The sequence below is a fragment of the Cololabis saira genome, chromosome 15, assembly GCF_033807715.1.
Source record: "Cololabis saira isolate AMF1-May2022 chromosome 15, fColSai1.1, whole genome shotgun sequence".
NCBI classification, from domain to species: domain Eukaryota; kingdom Metazoa; phylum Chordata; class Actinopteri; order Beloniformes; family Belonidae; genus Cololabis; species Cololabis saira.
In genome coordinates, this window is record NC_084601.1 from 39,055,533 (window position 1) to 39,077,683 (window position 22,151).

At 36.3% G+C, this 22,151-nt stretch overlaps 1 protein-coding gene across 4 annotated transcripts in view; it reads left to right on the forward strand.

The window, feature by feature from the left end:
* Positions 1 to 22,151, forward strand: part of LOC133460753 (polyhomeotic-like protein 1) — a 55,584-nt gene that overhangs the window by 28,098 nt on the left and 5,335 nt on the right. For 3 of the 4 annotated variants that reach the window (XM_061741500.1, XM_061741503.1, XM_061741501.1), the window contains 7 exons: positions 965 to 1,673; positions 4,412 to 4,547; positions 6,838 to 7,010; positions 7,981 to 8,071; positions 10,427 to 10,514; positions 19,177 to 19,408; positions 21,868 to 22,075. In XM_061741500.1, coding sequence (XP_061597484.1) covers positions 965 to 1,673; positions 4,412 to 4,547; positions 6,838 to 7,010; positions 7,981 to 8,071; positions 10,427 to 10,514; positions 19,177 to 19,408; positions 21,868 to 22,075 — 1,637 coding nt within the window. The remainder of the gene's footprint in view (positions 1 to 964; positions 1,674 to 4,411; positions 4,548 to 6,837; positions 7,011 to 7,980; positions 8,072 to 10,426; positions 10,515 to 19,176; positions 19,409 to 21,867; positions 22,076 to 22,151) is intronic. The other variant, XM_061741502.1, reaches the window with a different exon arrangement.

Genomic DNA, 22,151 nt, shown 5'->3' on the forward strand with positions numbered 1-22,151 from the left:
CATCAAAATGTGCGTCTCCATCCTGCGACGATGGGCATTACTTTTCTCAGTCAACAGCGTTACCGTGGCGACGATAGACGCCAAAAAGCGCGACCCCCCTTCATCTGATTGGTCCATATTTGATAGTTCCTACTTTCTGAGTCCTTGACTTTTATTGGTGAAAATAGCACGCGTGAGGGCCCGTTCATCGCTGCTTGCAGCTTTAATTTTATTATTATTATTTTATATTAAATACATATTTTATATTACAAATAATTTTGTGGGGACCCCGTGGCACCATCGAGGAGCCCAAGGCTGGGGGCGTCTTAACACCTCACTTGTATCTTTTTGTTCAAAGATATAAAACAGTTGATGCTAAAATCGTTTGTTTTCCTTTTTTCCAAATGAGAATCGATAGGAAAAGCAAGTTTATTTATATAGAGTGTGTGTGAATAAATCAATCAATCAATCAATCAATCAATAAATCAATCAAGAGAATCGATAAAGAATCGAATCATTAAGCACACTGCAAAAACTCAAAATCTTAACAAGAATATTTGTCTCATTTTTTAGTTAAAATGTCTCATTTTTAGTCAAAAAAATATCATTACACTTAAAACAAGACTCATCGCTGGAAAAAACAACAATTTCCACCTGTTTCAAGTAGATTTTCACTTAAAATAAGTAGAAAAATCAAGCAAAAATAACTTGCAAGCAAAAAGATTTTTTTGCTTGTAATGAGAAAATAAATCTTGTTCCACTGGCAGATTTTTCTACTTATTTCAAGTAAAAATGTACTTGAAACAGGTGAAAATTGTCAAATAAGTTATTTTTCTGGTAATGACTCTTGTTTAAGTGTAATGATATTTTTTTGACTAAAAATGAGACATTTTAACTAGAAATAAGACAAAGATTTTGAGTTTTTGCAGTGCAGAATCGAAAATGGAATCTAAAAAATCTCCTCAATTCCCATCCCTGCTCTCAGGTACCCCGTCGGCACGGCGACCATCAAGCCGGCGGTGAGCGCTCAGACTCTGGTGGTGCAGCCGCTGCAGAAGAGCTCGGCCGGCGCGGAGAAGTCGGGCCACGGCACCGGGCCCGTCCCCATCCAGCCCAAGACGCTGCAGGGCCTGCGTCTGCCGCTGCAGCTCCCCTCCAGGAACCACCACCCCCCGATCCTGCCGGCCCCGCCGGCCGCCAGCAGCGCGGCCCCGCCGGCCCAGCCGCCCCCGCACATCCCCGTGCAGATCGTGGGGGCCCGGCAGAGCTCGCTGGGGAACCCGCAGGCGCTGGCGCTGGCCCGGGGCGGCTGCAGCCACGACGGCAACGCCGCCGTGCTCAGCAGCTCGTCCAGCCTGCTCACCATGGTGGCGTCCATGGCCTCCCGCGAGGCCGGGGCGGGGGCCCGGGGGGTCGGGGGGCCGCTCAAGGCCCTGCAGGCCCTGCAGGCCCCGCAGGACGGGCCCCCGCCGGCTCAGGTGTCTCAGGTTCACCCGCAGGCCAATCAGAACTCTGTGCAGAGTCAGAACGGACCCGTGGCTCTGACTCCGGCCTGCTCTCACTCCAACACGCTCTCGTCTAGTTCCCCCTCCCTGTCCCGCTCCGCCCTCGCCCTCCCGCTGACGACCGACGAGCAGAAACGACGCTCGGCCGGCGTGACGGCCAACGGAGACGCCAGTGCTCAGACGCCACAGGTCAGATTACTGGTTATTCATCTGGATTAGAACTAGGGTTGTCCCGATCAGGGCCCGGATTCACCAAAATGTTCTTAAAAACGATCTTAAGAAATGTCTTTAGATCTAAAATTAAGAAGTTCATAAGAAAGTTCTTAAGTGCAATTCCTCAATATTTTCTTAAGAACCGTCTTAAGAACTGTCATTTCTTACGAATTTCTTATTTTTCCTACTTAAGAACTTCTTAAAATATGTCATTACACGCGCCAACAAACAACATTTATACAGGTAGTTTGGGTCTTAACTAGTGATGCACCGAAATGAAAATTTGTGGCCGAAACCGAAACCGAAAATAATAATAAACACTTGGCTGAATACCGAACAATACCGAAAATGGTTCTTCGCAGTTTTTCATTTATTTTGCCAATTTTTGCACCTTTGCATAAATCAAATAAATTTGATTTAGGCATGCTTTTAAAAGAAAAAAATCTTTTACAAAATTACAAGGTAGAAAAAATTAGTTGAACATAAAAAACTGAACATTTCCCAGCATTTTTTAAATATTCCAGCAGACATTATACCAGCAAAGAACAATAACTTAAAATAAATAAATTAGCAAAATACATTTTTTGGCCATCTTTGAGCTTACGTTAGGCTTAACTGACTGAACATTGTAACATAGGCCTTAAAACAATAAAAATGCATTAAAGCGCTCAGGGTTTTTTATCATTTCAAATGATAAATCAAACTTGTAGCTGAAAGACTTTGCAGATGTGCCCTCTAGATATTTGAGCAGAACATTCATGGCAAACAGCCATTCTTGTATTATTCTTTGCCACTCTAAAATACTTCCACACTGCTGACATGTTTGCACCACTTCACTCCACGCTCTTCGCTGTTTGATTTCCTCATCTAAACGCACCTGTAATAGATTGATTTATGTTGTTTTGGTTCCACCTGCTGGTGAATGTTAGGTAAAATTCTTATGGGGTTAGTTTTTGGTTGGCCAACGATTTATGTAGTGCGCAACGTTACGGGACGGAGCGGCCAGTCTATTTCCTTATTTTACAACGCCGTTATTAATTGTTCGTTTTTTTCCCCACTTATTCCACCGAACACCGAAAGTGTTTTTTTTACCATTTTCGGCCGAACAATTTCGGTTACCGAACAATCGGTGCATCACTAGTCATTACACGCGCCAACAAACAACATTTACACAGGTAGTTTGTGTCTTAACCGTCCGTCAGTCACTCACTAAACATGGAGAAGGAGAAAAAGAGATGCAGGAACTTTTCTAGGTTATGGTGGATGAGATTAATGTGTTGAGAAAGGTGATATTAGAGTCTTACCTTTTCACAGAAGAAATTTTAAGACAGGTCAAGGTTGTCTCAGAGTTAAGAAAAAAGTCAAGAACAAATTTGAGAACTTTTATTTCAAGTTTTTTCTTAAGAAGACAGTTGAGAAAATACTTAAGAACTTTTTTGGAGAATATGACTTCTTCTCTTTTTTTCTTCCTAAGACTGAACTTAAGAAAAAAATGACACTTAAGAAGATTTTTTTTCTTAAGAATGTTTTGTGAATCCGGCCCCTGGATTTTTTAACTCCCGATCACTTGAGTTTGAGTTTCTGCCGATCCCGATTTTTCCCGATCCGATCACTTTTTTTTTGGCTCCCGATACATTTCCGATACTTTTTCCCGATCAGATACATTTTGGCAATGAATTAAAAAAAAAAAAGAGGACTAAAACTAAATTATCCCAAGTTTCTTTTATTGTCCATTTACGAAGAGTATCAGGGCCAGGCAGGAGAAAAATAAAAATAATATTTTAGAGGAGGAAGATTTTTTTTTTATTATGCACTTCGAGAAAAAAAGTTGAAATGTCGAGATTAATGTTGAAGTACAATTTCAAGAAAAAAGTCGAAATGTTGAGAAAAAAGGCGAAATTTTGACTTTATTCTTGAAATTGTATTTCAACAAATCTCGACATTTCGACTTTTTTCTTGAAATTGTATTTCGACTTTTTTTCTTGACATTTCGACTTTTGTCTCGAAGTGCACAATAAAAAAAAAATCTTCCCCCCTCACATATTTTTTCTCCTGCATGGCCCTAATACTCTTCCGTATCCATTGGAGAACAACATGGACATATATTTCAACAAAGCTTATCAGCTCTGGTGCCACAAAATGGAAAAACATGAAATTGTAAACTAAAACAAAAAGTGCAGAATAGTGCAATAACAAAAATAAATACATTTAACTTCAAAAGAGGTAGTTGAATGACATCCAGTCAAACTCACAAACACAAGAAAATTAAAATACTTTTTGGCTTAACGTTAGTGCAACATTCTGAATGGATGAAATGAATAGCAGCAGCTTAATGAACATGAACAGATAGAACATTTCACAATTCAAACATTTGCTTTCTTCGGCCGGAAGTGACGTTAAATGCAACAATATATAAAACGATTTAATATATATTAAAAACATTAATAATTAGCTATGTATCGATCGGGACAACACTAATTAAAACTCTCTGCAGTCCAAATGTGTCATTGTTTCTGATGTTGCAGAAGTAGTTTAACCCTTTTGTTTTTTTTATCTCCTTATACGTTACTGTAAACTTTCTTTTGGCTACAGAGACAAACTACCTCCTCTTCTCTGACTCTAACTGCTCCTGACCAGAGAAACGGCTGGATCTGCTCTGCAGTCTTTTCATCCATTAAAAGTGTTCTCCTCCCCTTTTTTCTTTTAAATTAAAGGGAAAACAGGTAATTGCCTCTCTCAAAAGGAAGTCAGACTCCAACTCAGCGAACGATGAGGACGGCCCGTCGCCCCCGCGGCTCCAGCCGGTCAGAGACCGAACCCTGGCCTCCCCGGCCAACCCCATCAGTGCAGGTGAAGATGGAAAACAGATTTATTTCTGAATTTGATTCCCATAAATGCCTCCAATTATCCTATACTGATTTTAGATTATTATGATGAATAGAGGGTCTGCATTGACGTCACTTCCTCACTGGCCCCTACTCCTTACTTAAACCCTTACTGAGTGGCAAAACATCAGCAAAAGCAGCTGCAACTAGTGGAGAAGACGGGATAACAGCCAATTATCGGCTTAAATTAAAGGCAGACTTGACAGTGACCCGTACAGTTACCCCAAGAACCAGTGGTCCATGGACATTACACTGCAAAAACTCAAAATCTTAACAAGAATAGTTATCTTATTTCTAGTTAAAATGTCTCATTTTTAGTCAAAAAAATCTCATTACACTTAAAACAAGAGTCATCACTGGAAAAAACAACAATTTTCACCTGTTTCAAGTAAATTTTCACCTGAAATAAGTATTTTGAAAGATTTTTTTGCTTGTAATAAGAAGATAAATCTTGTCCCACTGGCAGATTTTTCAACTTATTTCAAGTGAAAATTTACATGAAACAGGGGAAAATGGTCAAATAACAAGTTATTTTTCGGGTAATGACTCTTGTTTTAAGTGTAATGAGATTTTTTGACTAAAAATGAGACATTTTAACTAGAAATAAGACAAATATTTCTGGTAAGATTTTGAGTTTTTGCAGTGTAATATTTGGCCACGAATCCAGTTTCCTGATATTTATATGTACTTAATTTCTACACCGGGGAAATACACAAAGAAAAGCTTGAAGGCTTACAAAAGTCTTGACGCTTGGTCCGACTTCAAGGCAGGATTTGTTGACGAAATTAAAGTGATGAGGACACCGAACTTTATGATTTGACCGTTTAACGTTAGCTACCCAAAAATCCAACATTACCTGATACAAAATGGGAACCGCAAATCCACGTTTCGGTGTCTGGAATCCAGTTGTTTCTGTGAATTGCAGCGATCCATTTGTCTCTCTTAAGCTTATTTTTCGTCAGTCTGTAAAACGATAACTCAGATTTCTTGCTAAATCTATGAGTACAGTCGAGTACAGCTCTTTCCCATTTTAGATGTTTTCCAGTTGCTCAAACTGAAAGTTTACGCTGACACTCAGTCTTTCTGACACTCAGTCTTTCTGACACTCAGTCTTTCTGACACTCAGTCTTTCTGACACTCAGTCTTTCTGACACTCAGTCTTTCTGACACTCACTGTGTCACTCGCTGTGAAGTCGCATCTGTGACGTCATGCACATTCACTCTATACCAGAGGTCGGCAGAGCCGTATTGGACCAAAAACACCAAAAACAAATGTCTGGAGCCGCAAAAAATTAAGTCTCCTTACAATGAAGGCAACACATGCTGTATGTATCTATATTAGTTATAACTGTGGGAAGATTTTTTTTTTTCATGATGTACTTCGAGAAAAAAGTCAAAATGCAGAGAAAAAGGTTGAAACGTTGAGATTAGAAAAGGAAAAAGGAAGGAAAAAAAATAAGAAAAAAAGAAGGAAAAAAGAAGAAAAAAGGAAGGGAAAAAAATAAGAAAAAAAGGAAAAAGAATGTCGAGAAAAAGTTGAAATGTCGAGAAAAAAGTTGAAATGTCGAGATTAGAAAGGAAAAGGGAAGGAAAGGAAGGAAAAAAAGGAAAAAAAGAAGGGAAAAAAGGAAAAAAGAAGAAAAAGAAGAAAAAAAAGGAAAAAAAGGTCGAGAAAAAAGTTGAAATGTCGAGATTAGAAAGGAAAAGGGAAGGGAAAAAATAAGAAAAAAGGAAGGGGAAAAAAAGAAGGGAAAAGAAGGAAAAAAGGAAAAAAAATGTCGAGAAAAAGTCGAAATGTCGAGAATAAAGTCGAAATGTTGAGATTAGAAAGGAAGGAAAAAGGAAGGAAAAAAAGAAGGGAAAAAAAGAAAAAAGAGGAAAAAAAAAGTCGAGAAAAAAGTTGAAATGTCGAGATTAGAAAGGAAAAAAGAAAGGAAAAAAGAAGGGAAAAAAAAGAAAAAAAAGAAGGGGAAAAAAGGAAAAAAGAAGAAAAAAAGGTCAAACATTATTGAAAAAGCTCCAGAGAACCACCTGGGCGGCGCTAAAGAGCTGCATGGTTGCCGACCCCTGATCTATATCATGGCGTTAAGTAATGCTAAACAAAATATTATTGAATTGAACTGTAGATTTGATAGTTGACCAGCGGCCCCAAGATGCAGATGTTGCATCAGACCCGTCTATATCCAGTTAAAACCCTCAGACAGACAAACTAAACCAGTCCTGACTTCTTTCCTGCTCCTCTGCTGGTTCCCCAGGCCCGGGTTCTCCTCCTCCAGCCGCCGTCTCTCCTGCTCCGGTCCTGTCCGTGTCCCGCGGGACCTGCGGTCCGGGGGAGAGGGCTCCGCCGCCGCAGGCCGTCGTCAAACCGCAGGTTCTCACGCACCTGATCGAGGGCTTCGTCATCCAGGAAGGAGCGGAGCCGTTCCCCGTACGTAAAGAGGATTTGTATTCTGAGGCCACGTTTACACATAGCCGGGTATTTACAAAAACGGATATTTCCCCCTCTACGTTTTGAAAAATACCATCATTTACACAAACCAGCATAAATATCTGTTAAGGTGCAATGAGCAGCCAAACCTACAGGGGGCAGTGTAACGAGAAGATAAAGTCATGCTAGCCAATCAGAATCCTGGAAAAAACATCAACAAATGACACGAGTAACTTCCAGTTACTTCCAAGATGAACGAGAGTCTTTCGTTTGGAGTGACAGAGAAGTGGAGTTACTTTTAAGTGTGACTTTAGAATATAAAACAGGTAAAATACAAGAAAATATTGACGGTGGCCAAACTAATTGTAAACACAGGTCGCACTCATGACGCTGCACTGCAAAAACTCTAAATCTTACCAGGAATATTTGTCTTATTTCTAGTTAAAATGTCTCATATTTAGTCAGAAAATCTCATTACACTTAAAACAAGAGTCATTACCAGATAAATAACTTATTTGACATTTTTCACCTGTTTCAAGTAAATTTTCACTTTTTTTCCAGTGATGAGTCTTGTTTTAAGTGTAATGAGATTTTTTTTGACTAAAAATTCAAAAATGTAACTAGAAATAAGACAAATATTCTTGTTAAGATTTTGAGTTTTTGCAGCGTGGTGACGTTTCTGTCACATAATGTGACGTTCTGAAGCCTAAATGTCCATTTCCCTCCGTTTACAAGCAAACGTGAAGACGGAGTTTTTGCAAATCTCCACTTTGGCCGGAGTTTTCAGAAATGATGGTTTTTGGTGACTCTGAGCTTCTTTTTCGTGTAAACGAACGGCCAAACGCATGAAAACACCACAGTTTTTGCTCCGTGTAAACGGGGCCTGAAAATGCCTTTAGGATAAACGGCGCTGATGCAGAGACTAACGAATATACACCGTCTAAAAATGTGTGTTTTGTTTGACCGACAGGTTTGCGGTTCAGTCAAAGACTCTGCTGGCGAGGACTTGACTAACGACAGTCCAGACACCAACCAGTCGGAAACCGTTACCACGGCAACAGGTATTCACCTGACGTCAAAACGTGTCATGTGCATATAATTACTTTCATGTTTATATTAAATAACTTAGTCACTTTATGTGCTTGAAAGACGAACATGCAATCAATCAAAGCAACACAGAACTGATTAGCAATCAGAGGAGGTCAAATGAGGTCACAGGCTTTTTTCTTTTTTTTTTTCCGAACTACAAAAGATTTAAAACGTACATATTTGTTAATTCTTTTTTGCCCTCAATTTGTAAATGGCACCAGAACGTGCTTTTCTTCGTTTTTAACACTTGTTTTGGAGCCTTGCAGAGCTCCAACATGCACCAAGGTTTAACTTTACATTTAAAGAAAAGCCAAAAAGTCCAATAGTTTGCTGTTTAGTATATTTTTACTCACAAATTTAAGCAAGGGTTTTTGTTTTCTATGAATCTGCACCAGGCACGTAGTTGTGGGTGCACTGCAAAAAATCTTAACAAGAATATTTGTCTTATTTCTAGTCAAAATGTCTCAATTTTAGTCAAAGAAAATCTCATTACACTTAAAACAAGACTCATCACTGGAAAAAACAACAATTTTCACCTGTTTCAAGTAGATTTTCACTTAAAATAAGTAGAAAAATCTGCCAGTGGAACAAGATCTTTTTTTTTGCTTGTAATGAGAAGATAAATCTTGTTCCACTGGCAGATTTTTCTACTTATTTCAAGTGAAAATGTACTTGAAACAGGTGAAAATTGTCAAATAACAAGTTATTTTTCTGGTAATGACTCTTGTTTTAAGTGTAATGAGATTTAAAAATTTTTGAAAGTTAAAAATGAGACATTTTAACTAGAAATAAGACAAATATTCCTGGTAAGATTTAGAGTTTTTGCAGTGTGTCAAGCAGCCTTCAGTGCAACATGGCTTAGTCCTTTGTGTTTTTAACTCTTATGCAGACAAACACAAGTGAAGAGTGTGTATTTACTGCATGTTATCAATCTAAAATCAAAATAAGTTTTATGTAAAGTTAGTCTTTACATAAAATGTTTAATTTTGTTTGATCACTCAGATTCGAGATACTCTCGATGCTTAAAGAGGTCGTTATCTCGTTGTGAACACGATGGTTTGGCAGCAGTTAAACTAAAATCCGTATACAGGACTGTCTCAGAAAATTAGAATATTGTGATAAAGTTCTTTATTTTCTGTAATGCAATTTAAAAAAACAAAAAAGTCATACATTCTGGATTCATTACAAATCAACTGAAATATTGCAAGCCTTTTATTATTTTAATATTGCTGATTATGGTTTACAGTTTAAGATTAAGATTCCCAGAATATTCTAATTTTTTGAGATAGGATATTTGAGTTTTCTTAAACTGTAAACCATGATCAGCAATATTAAAATAATAAAAGGCTTGCAATATTTCAGTTGATTTGTAATGAATCCAGAATGTATGACATTTTTGCATTACAGAAAATAAAGAACTTCACAATCACAATATTCAAATTTTCTGAGACAGTCCTGTAGTATTAGCCAGATTTTGGTTTCTAGCAAGACTACTGAAATAAAAGCCTCTAAGGATAAGAACAGAAATCTTTAGTGTAAACTAAAGACTCAAACTTGCACACTGCAAATCTCAAAATCTTACCGGGAATATTTGTCTTATTTTTAGTTAAAATGCCTCATTTTTTGTCAAAAAATCTCATTACACTTAAAACAAGAGTCATTACCAGAAAAATAACTTGTTATTTGACAATTTTCACCTGTTTCAAGTAAATTTTCACTTGAAATAAGTAGAAAAATCTGCCAGTGGGACAAGATTTATCTTCTCATTACAAGCAAAAAAATCTTGTTCCACTGGCAGATTTTTCTACTTATTTTAAGTGAAAATCTACTTGAAACTGGTGAAAATTGTTGTTTTTTTCCAGTGATGAGTCTTGTTTTAATTGTAATGAGATTTTTTTTGACTAAAAATGAGACATTTTGACTAAAAATTAGACATTTTGACTAGAAATAAGACAAATATTCTTGTTAAGATTTTGAGTTTTTGCAGTTCAGTGTCAGCGGGAACGATCTGCTTAACGTTGCCAAACGTAATTACCATCAGATGGAGATGATTTGACGTTGTGCAGCTCGTGCTTGACCCTCGTCCCTGAGCCGGACCACAGTCGCAGGTTTTAATTGCCACCTCTTGAGCTGGGAATTTCCCACATCTGTTTTCAAATGCAAGACAGCGCGACTGCAGATATAATATGAGAGTGTTGCTTTTGTCCGAGCACTATGGTGATACGGGGTAAGTTTATACATGTCCAGTGTAACGTTTTCACAGTGCAATACGTTTATTGCAGAAATGGTATCAACCGTGTTTATCTCTTTTGCACTTTTCCCCTCAGTGCTGAAGTGTGAGTACTGCAAAAACTTTGCTCCTGCCAGCCAATTCAGAGGCACCAAAAGGTTCTGCTCCATGTCTTGTGCCAAGAGGTACTTGAAATGCATGAAATCTGATATACAAGAGAGGCCGCCGCAGAATAAACCCCCGTCATCCAGCTCGCTGCAGCCACCAAAAACATATAGGGCTTTTTAAAGGCTGTCAATATTTGGAGGTACAGTTTCTTGAAGAGACTGTGGTTTAACCGGATGTTTAGAAATACTTATGCAATAACAGATATATAGTTGTGTGGAGCGGTGCAGGATATGTAGGGCAGCATGACAGCAGGGATGTGTGGAGTAGAAATGATGCTTGCACTGCAAAAACTCAAAATCTTAAGAATATTTGTCTTATTTCTAGTTAAAATGTCTCATTTTTAGTAAGAAAAAATCTCATTACACTTAAAACAAGACTCATAAATGGAAAAAACAACAATTTTCACCTGTTTCAAGTAGATTTTCCACTTAAAATAAATAGAAAAATCTGCCAGTGGAACAAGATTTTTTTGCTTGTAATGAGAAGATAAATCTTGTTCCATTGGCAGATTTTTCTACTTATTTCAAGTGAAAATTGACTTGAAACAGGTGAAAATTGTCAAATAAGTTATTTTTCTGGTAATGACTCTTGTTTTAAGTGTAATGAGATTTTTTGACTAAAAATTAGACATTTTAACTAGAAATAAGACAAATATTCCTGGTAAGATTTTGAGTTTTTGCAGTGTAGGAATGATGGTTGTGTTTCATGTGGGGGTGAGACAGCGGTCCTAATTGATATTAATGATTAGTTTTTTATTTGGCAAAACATTTTTAAAGTCCTCTGTGTGTATGTATGCATGTTTATGTATGCATTTGAATCTTGCTGTTATTTGTTAGTTTTTTCGTGCATAGGTGTATATGAAAGTGCATATGCAGTACAGTATTGCCTAATCAGAAAGTCAATTCTCTGGAAGAATATTTGTCTTATTTCTAGTTAAAATGTCTCATTTTTAGTCAAAAAAAATCTCATTACACTTAAAACAAGACTCATCACTGGAAAAAACCACAATTTTCACCTGTTTCAAGTAGATTTTCACTTGAAATAAGTAGAAAAATCTGCCAGTGGAACAAGATTGTTTTGCTTGTAATGAGAAGATGAATCTTGTCCCACTGGCAGATTTTTCTACTTATTTCAAGTGAAAATCTACTTGAAACAGGTGAAAATTGTCAAATAACAAGTTATTAATCTGGTGATGACTCTTGTTTTAAGTGTAATGAGATTTTTTGACTAAAAATGAGACATTTTAACTAGAAATAACACAAATATTCCTGGTAAGATTTTAAGTTTTTCCAGTGTGACAGTCTACAATCATTTTTTTACAATGCACGATATATGCCCTTAAAATACTTGGGCTCAACTGTTCAGAGCCAAGGGCCATGTGGAAAAGGGGTGAAGAAGAGAGTGCGGGCAGGATGGAGCAGGTGGAGAAGAAAGTGTGGAGGCATCTGTAGTAGCACTGCAAAAACTCACAATCTTATCTTACCAGGAATATTTGTCTTATTTCTAGTTAAAATGTCTCATTTTTAGTCAAAAAATCTCATTACACTTAAAACAAGAGTCATTACCAGAAAAATAACTTATTTGACCATTTTCACCTGTTTCAAGTAAATTTTCACTTGAAATAAGTAGAAAAATCTGCCAGTGGGACAAGATTTATCTTTTCATTACAAGCAAAAAAATCTTGTTCCACTGGCAGATTTTTCTACTTATTTTAAGTGAAAATCTACTTGAAACAGGTGAAAATTGTTGTTTTTTCCAGTGATGTTGTTTTAAGTATAATGAGATTTTTTTTTACTAAAAATGAACATTTTAACTAGAAATAAGACAAATATCCTTAGGATTTTGAGTTTTTGCAGTGAGTTTACAAGACAGTAGAGAGTTTTACTCTTAAAGGCGTAGAAACAGTGACGTTTACGAACAGACAGGAAACAGAGTTGGAGGTGACACCTGAAGATGTAAAGATTGTCTTTGGGAGTTACAGGGATGAATAATATTTAAAATGAGCACATCAGAGGAGCAGCCAGGGATGGAAACCTTGGAGACTGTGATGGTTTGAACACACAAACAGGGAGGGTGAATACACACTGCAAAAACTCAAAACCTTAACAAGAATATTTGTCTTATTTCTAGTTAAAAGGTCAATTTTTTAGTCAAAATCTTATTACAATTAAAACAAGACTCATCACTTGAAAAAACAACAATTTTCACCTGTTTCAAGTAGATTTTCACTTGAAATAAGTAGAAAAATCTGCCAGTGGAACAAGATTTTTTTGCTTATAATGAGAAGATAAATCTTGTCTCACTGGCAGATTTTTCTACTTATTTCAAGTGAAAATTTACTTGAAACAGGTAAAAATTGTCAAATAAGTTATTTTTCTGGTAATGAGTCTTGTTTGAAGTGTAATGAGATTTTTTTTTTTTACAAAAATGAGTTTTTGCAGTGGTAGAAACGTGACCAGAGAGAAGATTTCTGGATGTGTTGTAAGAAAATATGCAGATGGTTAGTTTCATGGAAGCAAATGATTTTATTGTTTTGAAGCCTGAAAGGAAATAGCTGAAGAAAACAATAAGGAATACATAAAGAAAAGTATTTTATTTATCTAAATGTTTAAAATATAACTGGGATTTGGCGTTAGCTGCTGGTGACGGGGGTGTGGATTCTCAGGCGGCCTCACATGTATGTTTCACAGCATGTATGTTTGTTTTGTCCTTATGACATCTTTGTTTTTGAAAACTGTTACTGCTTCACCTTGTGCACTTTTCCACAGTGAAATGGCATGTTGACTCCGTCTGTCCAGCTGCAATACATTTTAGGAATTTTAATTTTTTCTTTGAATTTTATTCCATGTTCAAGTCTACATTGTATTTATTACATCACATATTTTACAATGTTAACAACGCTTTGTTTGCATTGTTTGTAACAATAGGGCTCCGGACTGTAACGTCAGAACTCCCAGCATGCACCACTCTAGAATGTAAAGGCCATTTTGGCAGTAAAGCTGAAGCGAGAAAGACGTACACTGCAAAAACTCAAAATCTTAACAAGAATATTTGTCTTATTTCTAGTTAAAATGTCTCGTTTTTAGTCAAAAAATCTCATTACACTTAAAACAAGACTCATCACTGGAAAAAACAACAATTTTCACCTGTTTCAAGTAGATTTTCACTTAAAATAAGTAGAAAAATCTGCCAGTGGAACAAGATTTTTTTTTGCTTGTAATGAGAAGATAAATCTTGTCCCACTGGCAGATTTTTCTACTTATTTCAAGTGAAAATTTACTTGAAACAGGTGAAAATTGTCAAATAACAAGTTATTTTTCTGGTAATGACTCTTGTTTTAAGTGTAATGAGATTTTTTGATTAAAAATGAGACATTTTAACTAGAAATAAGACAAATATTCCTGGTAAGATTTTGAGTTTTTGCAGTGTATCTGCGTCGGTAAACGGTAGAAACGATGCCTGATATCTGTCGTGCACCGGGATGCCAGAATATTAGAAAAGGGGGAACACGGAGACCTTTTTTATCAGATTCCTAAGGATCCAGAGAGGCGAGATAAACGGGTTTATGCTATAAAACACATGAGGGTCATTTAGTCTAACTCAGGGGTCGGCAACCCGCGGCTCTAGAGCCGCATGCGGCTCTTTAGCGCCGCCCTAGTGGCTCCTGGAGCTTTTTCAAAAATGTTTGACCTTTTTTTTCCTTTTTTTTCGTCTTTTTTTCTTTTTTTTTCCTTTCTTTCTTCACTTTCTTTTCCTTTTTTCTTCTTTTTTTCTCGAAATTTTGACTTTTTTTCTTGACATTCTGATTTTTTTTTCTCAATATTTCAACTTTTTTCTTGAAATTTTGACTTTTTTCTCGACATTTCGCCTTTTTTCTCGACATTTCGACTATTTTCTCGAAATTTCGACTTTTCTTGACATTTCACATTTTTTCGCGACATTTCGACTATTTTCTCGAAATTTCGACTTTTCTTGACATTTCACATTTTTTCGCGACATTTCAACTTTTTTCTTGACATTTCAACTTTTTTCTCAACATTTCGCCTTTTTTCTCAAATTTTCGACTTTCTTCTCGACATTTCCACCTTTTTTCTCGACATTTCAACCTTTTTCTCAAAATTTTGACTTTTATCATGAAATTTTGACTTTTTTCTCGACATTTCCGCCTTTTTTCTCGAAATTTTGACTTTTTTCCCGACATTTCGACTTTTTTCTCAAAGTGCATAATGAAAATAAATCTCCCCCCAGTTATAACTAATATAGAAACATGCAGCATGTGTTGCCTTCATTCTAAGGCGTATACAAGACTTTTAATTTTTTGCGGCTCCAGACATATTTGTTTTTTGTGTTTTTGGTCCAATATGGCTCTTTCATTATGTTGGGTTGCCGACCCCTGGTCTAACTGAATGACTCGCTTCAATAAAAAAAGTCACCTGCATGATAACTATTCATCGTAGACGTATGAAATAAATGCATGAGGTGGTGCCTTATAATTTTCACTTGCACAGTGAATACAGTCTAATTTATCCACTTTAACATTTGATTCTCATTAACGTGCCGGTTACATTAGTGCATCACTGACTGTGTTGGTGTCGTGTCTTTTATTTAGCGCCTTAATTAAATGAATGAAGTGCCACTTACCCTCCGGTCATGGTGAAATAATCCTTTGCTGACAGAGTCCTAAGCTGAATGTTGTTCACACATCCAGGGCGTAACGTCCATTTATTCCCCTCCAGGCTTTTGTAAGATTTAGAGAATCCCGGAGTAGGACGAAGGAAAGTTGATCGGGTAGTTGTAGACGTCGGGATATTGGAGGTCTGGTAGCTCCGGTGCAGTTTCTATGCTTTTAAAAAGGTTTCCCGGAGCTTTTTAATGGCCAGAAATGTTTAGTCTTTCAAGATTAGTAACATGGGCCGTATCCAAAATCGCATACTGTACTAGTACGTACTGATTTTGCCAAAATGTAGTACAGGACTGTCTCAGAAAATTTGAATATTGTGATAAAGTTCTTTATTTTCTGTAATGCAATTTAAAAAAAACATAAATGTCATACATTTTGGATTCATTACAAATCAACTGAAATATTGCAAGCCTTTTATTATTTTAATATTGCTGATTATGGTTTACAGTTTACGATTAAGATTCCCAGAATATTCAAATTTTTTGAGATAGGATATTTGAGTTTTCTTAAGCTGTAAACCATGATCAGCAATATTAAAATAATAAAAGGCTTGCAATATTTCACTTGATTTGTAATGAATCCAGAATGTATGACATTTTTGTTTTTGTAATTGCATTACAGAAAATCACAATATTCTAATTTTCTGAGACAGTCCTGTATGCGAACAAAAGCAAAATCTGCAATATGCGAAAAATACCCGGTTGTCATACTGATTTGGAAAAAATCCGCAGCTGCATCAGAGCAGTCTACCTCGCTACTATATCCCAGAATGCAATGCGCCCTTGACTGGACATCGCTATTTATTTATTTATTTTTTACAAGCTTTATTGAGAAAACACAAGTGCAATACAAAACAGCAGCGACCACAGGACAATTTTGTAATTACAAAATACAACTTTTCCCGCCTCTAGTCGCCTTTTATACTGTACCGTATTTTCCGCACTATAAGGCGCACCGCATTATAAGGCGCACTAAATATATATGGTAAAATACCGTACTATAGTGGCTGGGGTTGAGTTAGCATCTACCTGATGGAAACCAGGATACCAGGAAATGCTCCAAAATCCTACAGCAAATGCAAAAAAAAAACGAAGAAAAGTACCGTATGTCAAACTTTATTAACAAAATAAAAACCAGCTTTGCTCCGTCTCGTCAGTCGCCATTATGAGAGTCAGCGTTGCTGCTGTTTGTCTTGAACGTCTGTGATGATTCCTGACGTTTTTAGCGCCGTTACTTCGGCGACACCAACTACATTACCCACAATCCCCCTGACTACAGTAACAGAAATTACCATAATGATCATATATAAGGCGCACTGACGGTTTTTGAGAAAATTAAAGGCTTTTAGGTGCACCTTATAGTGTGGAAAATACGGTACTTTATTATGCGTCATCAGTACTGTACTGTGCACGTGATATTATTTTTATTTTTATTATGTTTTATACCAAGTACGTAGAGGTGCACTAAATAAAAACCCAAACATATGTAGCTTAATAAAATAAAATGAAATTCAATAGACTGATATGTTCATTTTAATACATTTATTAAAATTGTGAGGCTCTGATGTTCAGACAGAGCAGCAGCAGCTGCTTCTGGGGATCCAGTAAAAACATGAAGCTTCACTTTATATTCAGACAAACTAATGTGGCAGCTACAACTGTTAGATTTCCTCCATTAAACCAACATTTATCTTCCTAAATGATTTTATTTCAGCCAGTGGTAATTCTCCACAGAGAAGCCGGCGGCTCTTCTCATCCCCGCCAAAGAACAGTTCATAGTTTGTAACTGTTAACATGATTAAAAATGTGTTACATAAGTTCACGATATAATTTCATATACATTATATGGGTTAAAAAGATACATTATTTGATTTAGGATTACATAGAGTAGTTAAAATGTTAAAAGTATACAAGGATTCATGTGTTTATCTATCATGTGATTTGGAATTTATTGATAAAAGGTGTACTTGCCCTTTAAGAGTTACCTGCACACCTGCCGTTGATTACCTGTGGTGGAGGAAGGAGATTCAGTCAGAGCTTGAGAGCAGTGGAAGCAAATGGTTTTCTTACCTCTCTCTTTTGCAATTAGTTACAAAAGGTGTTTTTTGGCCAGCTTACTTTTCTTGCCAGTGGATGTACACTCTGGGAATGAGTAATAAAACGGAGATCCTTATTTTTGTTTTACTACAACGTTTCTGGAGTGAACTTTTTTGATCTGTGTTGCTAGGCTAGCAACGAAAACACCACTTGTGGACGTAGCTTCTTGCTAACGATTGACTGGGACAGAGTAAGCCATAAGCAACTATCTCAAGTTCTAATTTAAACCTCTACACCCAGGTTGGGGATCTTAACGGTTACTTTTACGCCTGGAAAAAATATTAAAACTTAATAAAGTGGCATATTAACAGCGCTACAGCGGAAATTAAAACAGCTTTTGGCTCTCGGCTCCCGCTGTCGTTTTGGTGAAATGCATTCTGGGATACTTGGCTGCTACTGCTGAACGGTCTGCTGGAGCGGCTACTGAATCCTTCATTTAGTAGGCAGTATTAGGGCTGGGTGATATGGACCAAAAGTCATATCTCAATATTTTCTAGCTGAATGGCGATACTCGATATATATCGATATTTTTTCTGTGCCATAATTGGGGTTTCCCCCAAAGCATTATAGCATAGCATCTCTGTTAGCTTCATTTTTTCTGAGGCAAACCCTTAAAAAAACAGTCAGTTTTAATACAAAGCCTCGTGCCAAATGTCACACATGGTTCCTTTATTAACAGAGGTCTGCACAATATCAAAATGTATAAAACAAATGAAATAAAAATAAACTGCCTGCATATATAGAATAAAAATGCTTCTTGAATAAAATAAAACAAATATCCCTTTCCTGCATAACAATTAAATTAAAATACACTGTGCAATTAATACAATGTAGACAGTAACAGGCAGACTTTTCCACTGAGGTTGACAGTTGTGCAAATAACAAAACATTTGTGCAAATCTCAAATAAAACATTCAAGTCAATTTGTAACAAAATAAGCTATATCAAAATCATAAAAAAAACAAAAATATATATATATATATATAGATTTTAAGGTTTTTACTAAAAATGTCAAAGACTGGTTGAAGCAAAATCAGAAATGTAAGCATTTTTAATCACCTGTAACCGCTAATAGGGTGCTCTCTTGCAAGCTGAGAATTGTAAATAGGATATAGCTTTGCATGTTGAAAATTGGATGTATTTTTGTATTCTTTTTCTCCTTTCTTTCATTTTCTTTTACTAAAAGCCTAAGTAGGGACAGGAGATGGAAACTAGCAATAGCTATACTCTCTGTATGCAGAACATCAGTCACATTGGCTTGTTTGTAATGAGTGAATGTGATCACATGTAAACCTGCATTGTCCCTATTAAATTAAATTAAATTAAATTAAATTAAATTAAATTAAATTTTATATATATATATATATATATATATATATATATATATATATATATATATATATATATATATATATATATTTTTTTTTAAATCGATATAAACGATATTGTCTCGTACCATATCGCGTTTGAAAATATATCTATATATTAAAATCTTGATATATCGCTCAGCCCTAGGCAGTATACAGTACATACTAATGCAGTATGTAGCATGTAGTACGTTAGTATGCGATTTCGGATACAGCCATAGTTTTCTGTAGCTTTTGGGTTTAAATGCTGTGAAGTTCACGATTACGCTGTGAAGAGCAGTTCTCTTTCCTGCCAAAATGGCGCTACAAACAAACCTGGTGACGTGGGGTCCGGAGCTCTATAAGAAGTTACAACGCTGTCAACAGACAGACACAATTTTCTTTCTTTTTTTTTTTTTTGCTTCTGCTTTGCATTTGTCCCTTTCCCACTGCATGTGTATAACTTTTTATACCATGTAACGGTGCAAAGAGACAAAAACTGTGTTGCTCGTCCTGGCTTCAGTACCGTATATGTCACTCTTTGTCTACGATACAGTATGTATTGGTTCCCCAGGTACAACGTAAGCTTCAGGCAGAACTGCTCCGTGCGCCAGAGCCACGGCCAGCGGCCGGACCAGGACCACGCTGCAGACCCGGACCCGGACCCGGGCCAGGATCAGCTCTCCAACTCCGACGAGGACGGAGGCATCGCCAGGAGGAGAGTTCCCCGCAGGACCAGCTCGGAGATCGCCAGTGCCAAGATCGCAGGGAGACCCATCCCCGTCAAGGTGAGAGAACAGTCCCAGTTCCTGCAAGGAGCAGGGAATTAGTTTGATTCATCTCTGTTTTTGGATGGAGTTAAAGTCAGGTTGTTTTTTTGTTGTTTTTTTACCAATTTTGCTAGTTTCATTTATATTTGATTTAGAATTTGGTTTAGTTTATTTTTTTTAGAAAGACATTGTTATTATTGCACACTTAATATTTCTGTATATTGCAGGAATTGAGATATCTATCATATATATATATATATATATATATATATATATATATATATATATATATATATATATATATATATATATATATATATATATATATATATATATATATATACACACAGGACTGTCTCAGAATGGCTTACAGCTTAAGAAAACTCAAATATCTTATCTCAAAAAATTTGAATATTCTGGGAATCTTCATCTTAAACTGTAAACCATAATCAGCAATATTAAAATTATAAAAGGCTTGCAATATTTCAATTGATTTGTAATGAATCCAGAATGTATGACATTTTAGTTTTTTTAATTGCATTACAGAAAATAAAGAACTTTATCACAATATTCTAATTTTCTGAGACAGTCTTGTATATTAGGGTTGTCCCGATCAGGATTTTTTTAGCTCCCGATCACTTGAGTTTGAGTTTCTGCCGATCCTGATTTTTCCCGATCCGATCACTTTTTTTGGCTCCCGATACATTTCCGATACTTTTTCCCGATCAGATACATTTTGGCAATGAATAAAAAAAAAAAAAGAGGACTAAAACTAAATTATCCCAAGTTTCATGGACATATATTTCAACAAAGCTTATCAGCAAAATGTAAAAACATGAAATTGTAAACTAAAACAAAAAGTGCAGAATAGTGCAATAACAAAAATAAATACATGTAACTTCAAAAGAGGTAGTTGAATGACATCCAGTCAAACTCACAAACACAAGAAAATTATAATACTTAGTGCAACATTCTGAATGGCATGAAATGAATAGCAGCAGCTTAATGCAACGTGATGAACAGTGTCCAATTCATTAGGGCTGTCAAAGTTAACGTGTTAATAACGCATTAACTTAACGTCTTCTTAACGCCGACAATTAACGCACGATTAACGTGCAAGATAAAAAAAAAACACGCATTATATAATTTCTGGCGCTCGACGGAACCCGTAGTTTGAGGAAAAGTATGGTGCACTGAAAGATGGAGAATGAAAAGGGACTTTTGAACAGCTAGTTCACTTTCAAAAAGGTGCCAGATGGTTCACTGGACAAGACTAAAGTTATTTGCATGTTCTGTCAATTTGAGATGAATTACCATCAAAGTACGTCGAGTCTTAAATACCACTTGCAGCCAAACACACGACTGAAAACAAGGACTCTTTAGTTAGTCTGTACAAGTGTAAAAGTTTGGGGACGACATTGTGTTTGTATTTATGAAGGAATGTTACATTCAGGTCAAAAGCTTTTTTTGTGGAACGTTGAATAAACATTGGCATAAAGCAGAATATTTGCCCTTTTTCATGTTGCACTGCAAAAACTCAAAATCTTAACAAGAATATTTGTCTTATTTCTAGTTAAAATTTCTCATTTTTAGTAAAAAAAAAATCTCATTACACTTAAAACAAGACTCATCACTGGAAAAAAGTGAAAATTTACTTGAAACAGGTGAAAATTGTCAAATAAGTTATTTTTCTGGTGATAACTCTTGTTTTAAGTGTAATGAGATTTTTTGACTAAAAATGAGACATTTTAACTAGAAATAAGAAAAATATTCCTGGTAAGATTTTGAGTTTTTGCAGACTATTTATACACAACGATGCCTATTATTTGTAGATAATTATAACTTAGGAAGTTATCTTCTTTAGACATGATATTTTAGATTGACATCCGTGTGTCTTTCCTTACACACTGCAAAAACTCAAATCTTAACAAGAATATTTGTCTTATTTCTAGTTAAAATGTCTCGTTTTTGGTTAAAAAAATCTCATTACACTTAAAACAAGACTCATCACTGGAAAAACCAACAATTTTCACCTGTTTCAAGTAGATTTCCATTTAAAATAAGTAGAAAAATCTGCCAGTGGAACAAGATTTTTTTGCTTGTAATGAGAAGATAAATCTTGTTCCACTGGCAGATTTTTCTACTTATTTCAAGTGAAAGTTTACTTGAAACAGGTGAAAATTGTCAAATAAGTTATTTTTCTGGTAATGACTCTTGTTTTAAGTGTAATGAGGTTTTTTGACAAAAAATTAGACATTTTAACTAAAAATAAGACAAATATTCCTGGTAAGATTTTGAGTTTTTGCAGTGTGTTAACAGTATTAAAAACATTTAAAAAATACCTAAAGGTAATTTAGAACAGCAAAAAATGTGTGAATAAATGTGCGATTAATCGCAAGTTAAAAAAAAAAGAATGGTTTGACAGCCCTAGTATTAATACTTTTCTGTTTCGTTCCTTCGCCTCTCTTTCCCTGCAGTGCCGTTCAGAGTCCAGCCATTCAGACGAGGAGTCCAGCGGAGAAGAGGACGAGGACGACCCCATGTCTCTGTCCCCGGCGTCCTCGTCCTCCTGCCACCAGCTGCCCGGTCCTCCTCCCCCCGAGAGCTCGGCCCCCGCCCGGCCGCCCGCCAGCCCCGCCCAGTGGAGCGTGGAACAAGTGTCCCACTTCATCTCCTCACTACAAGGTTAAAAACCCACTCATCACTGTTGGGGAGTAAATGTGGCTGGAAGCAAAGTGATAACTTTCACTGTTTGACTTTT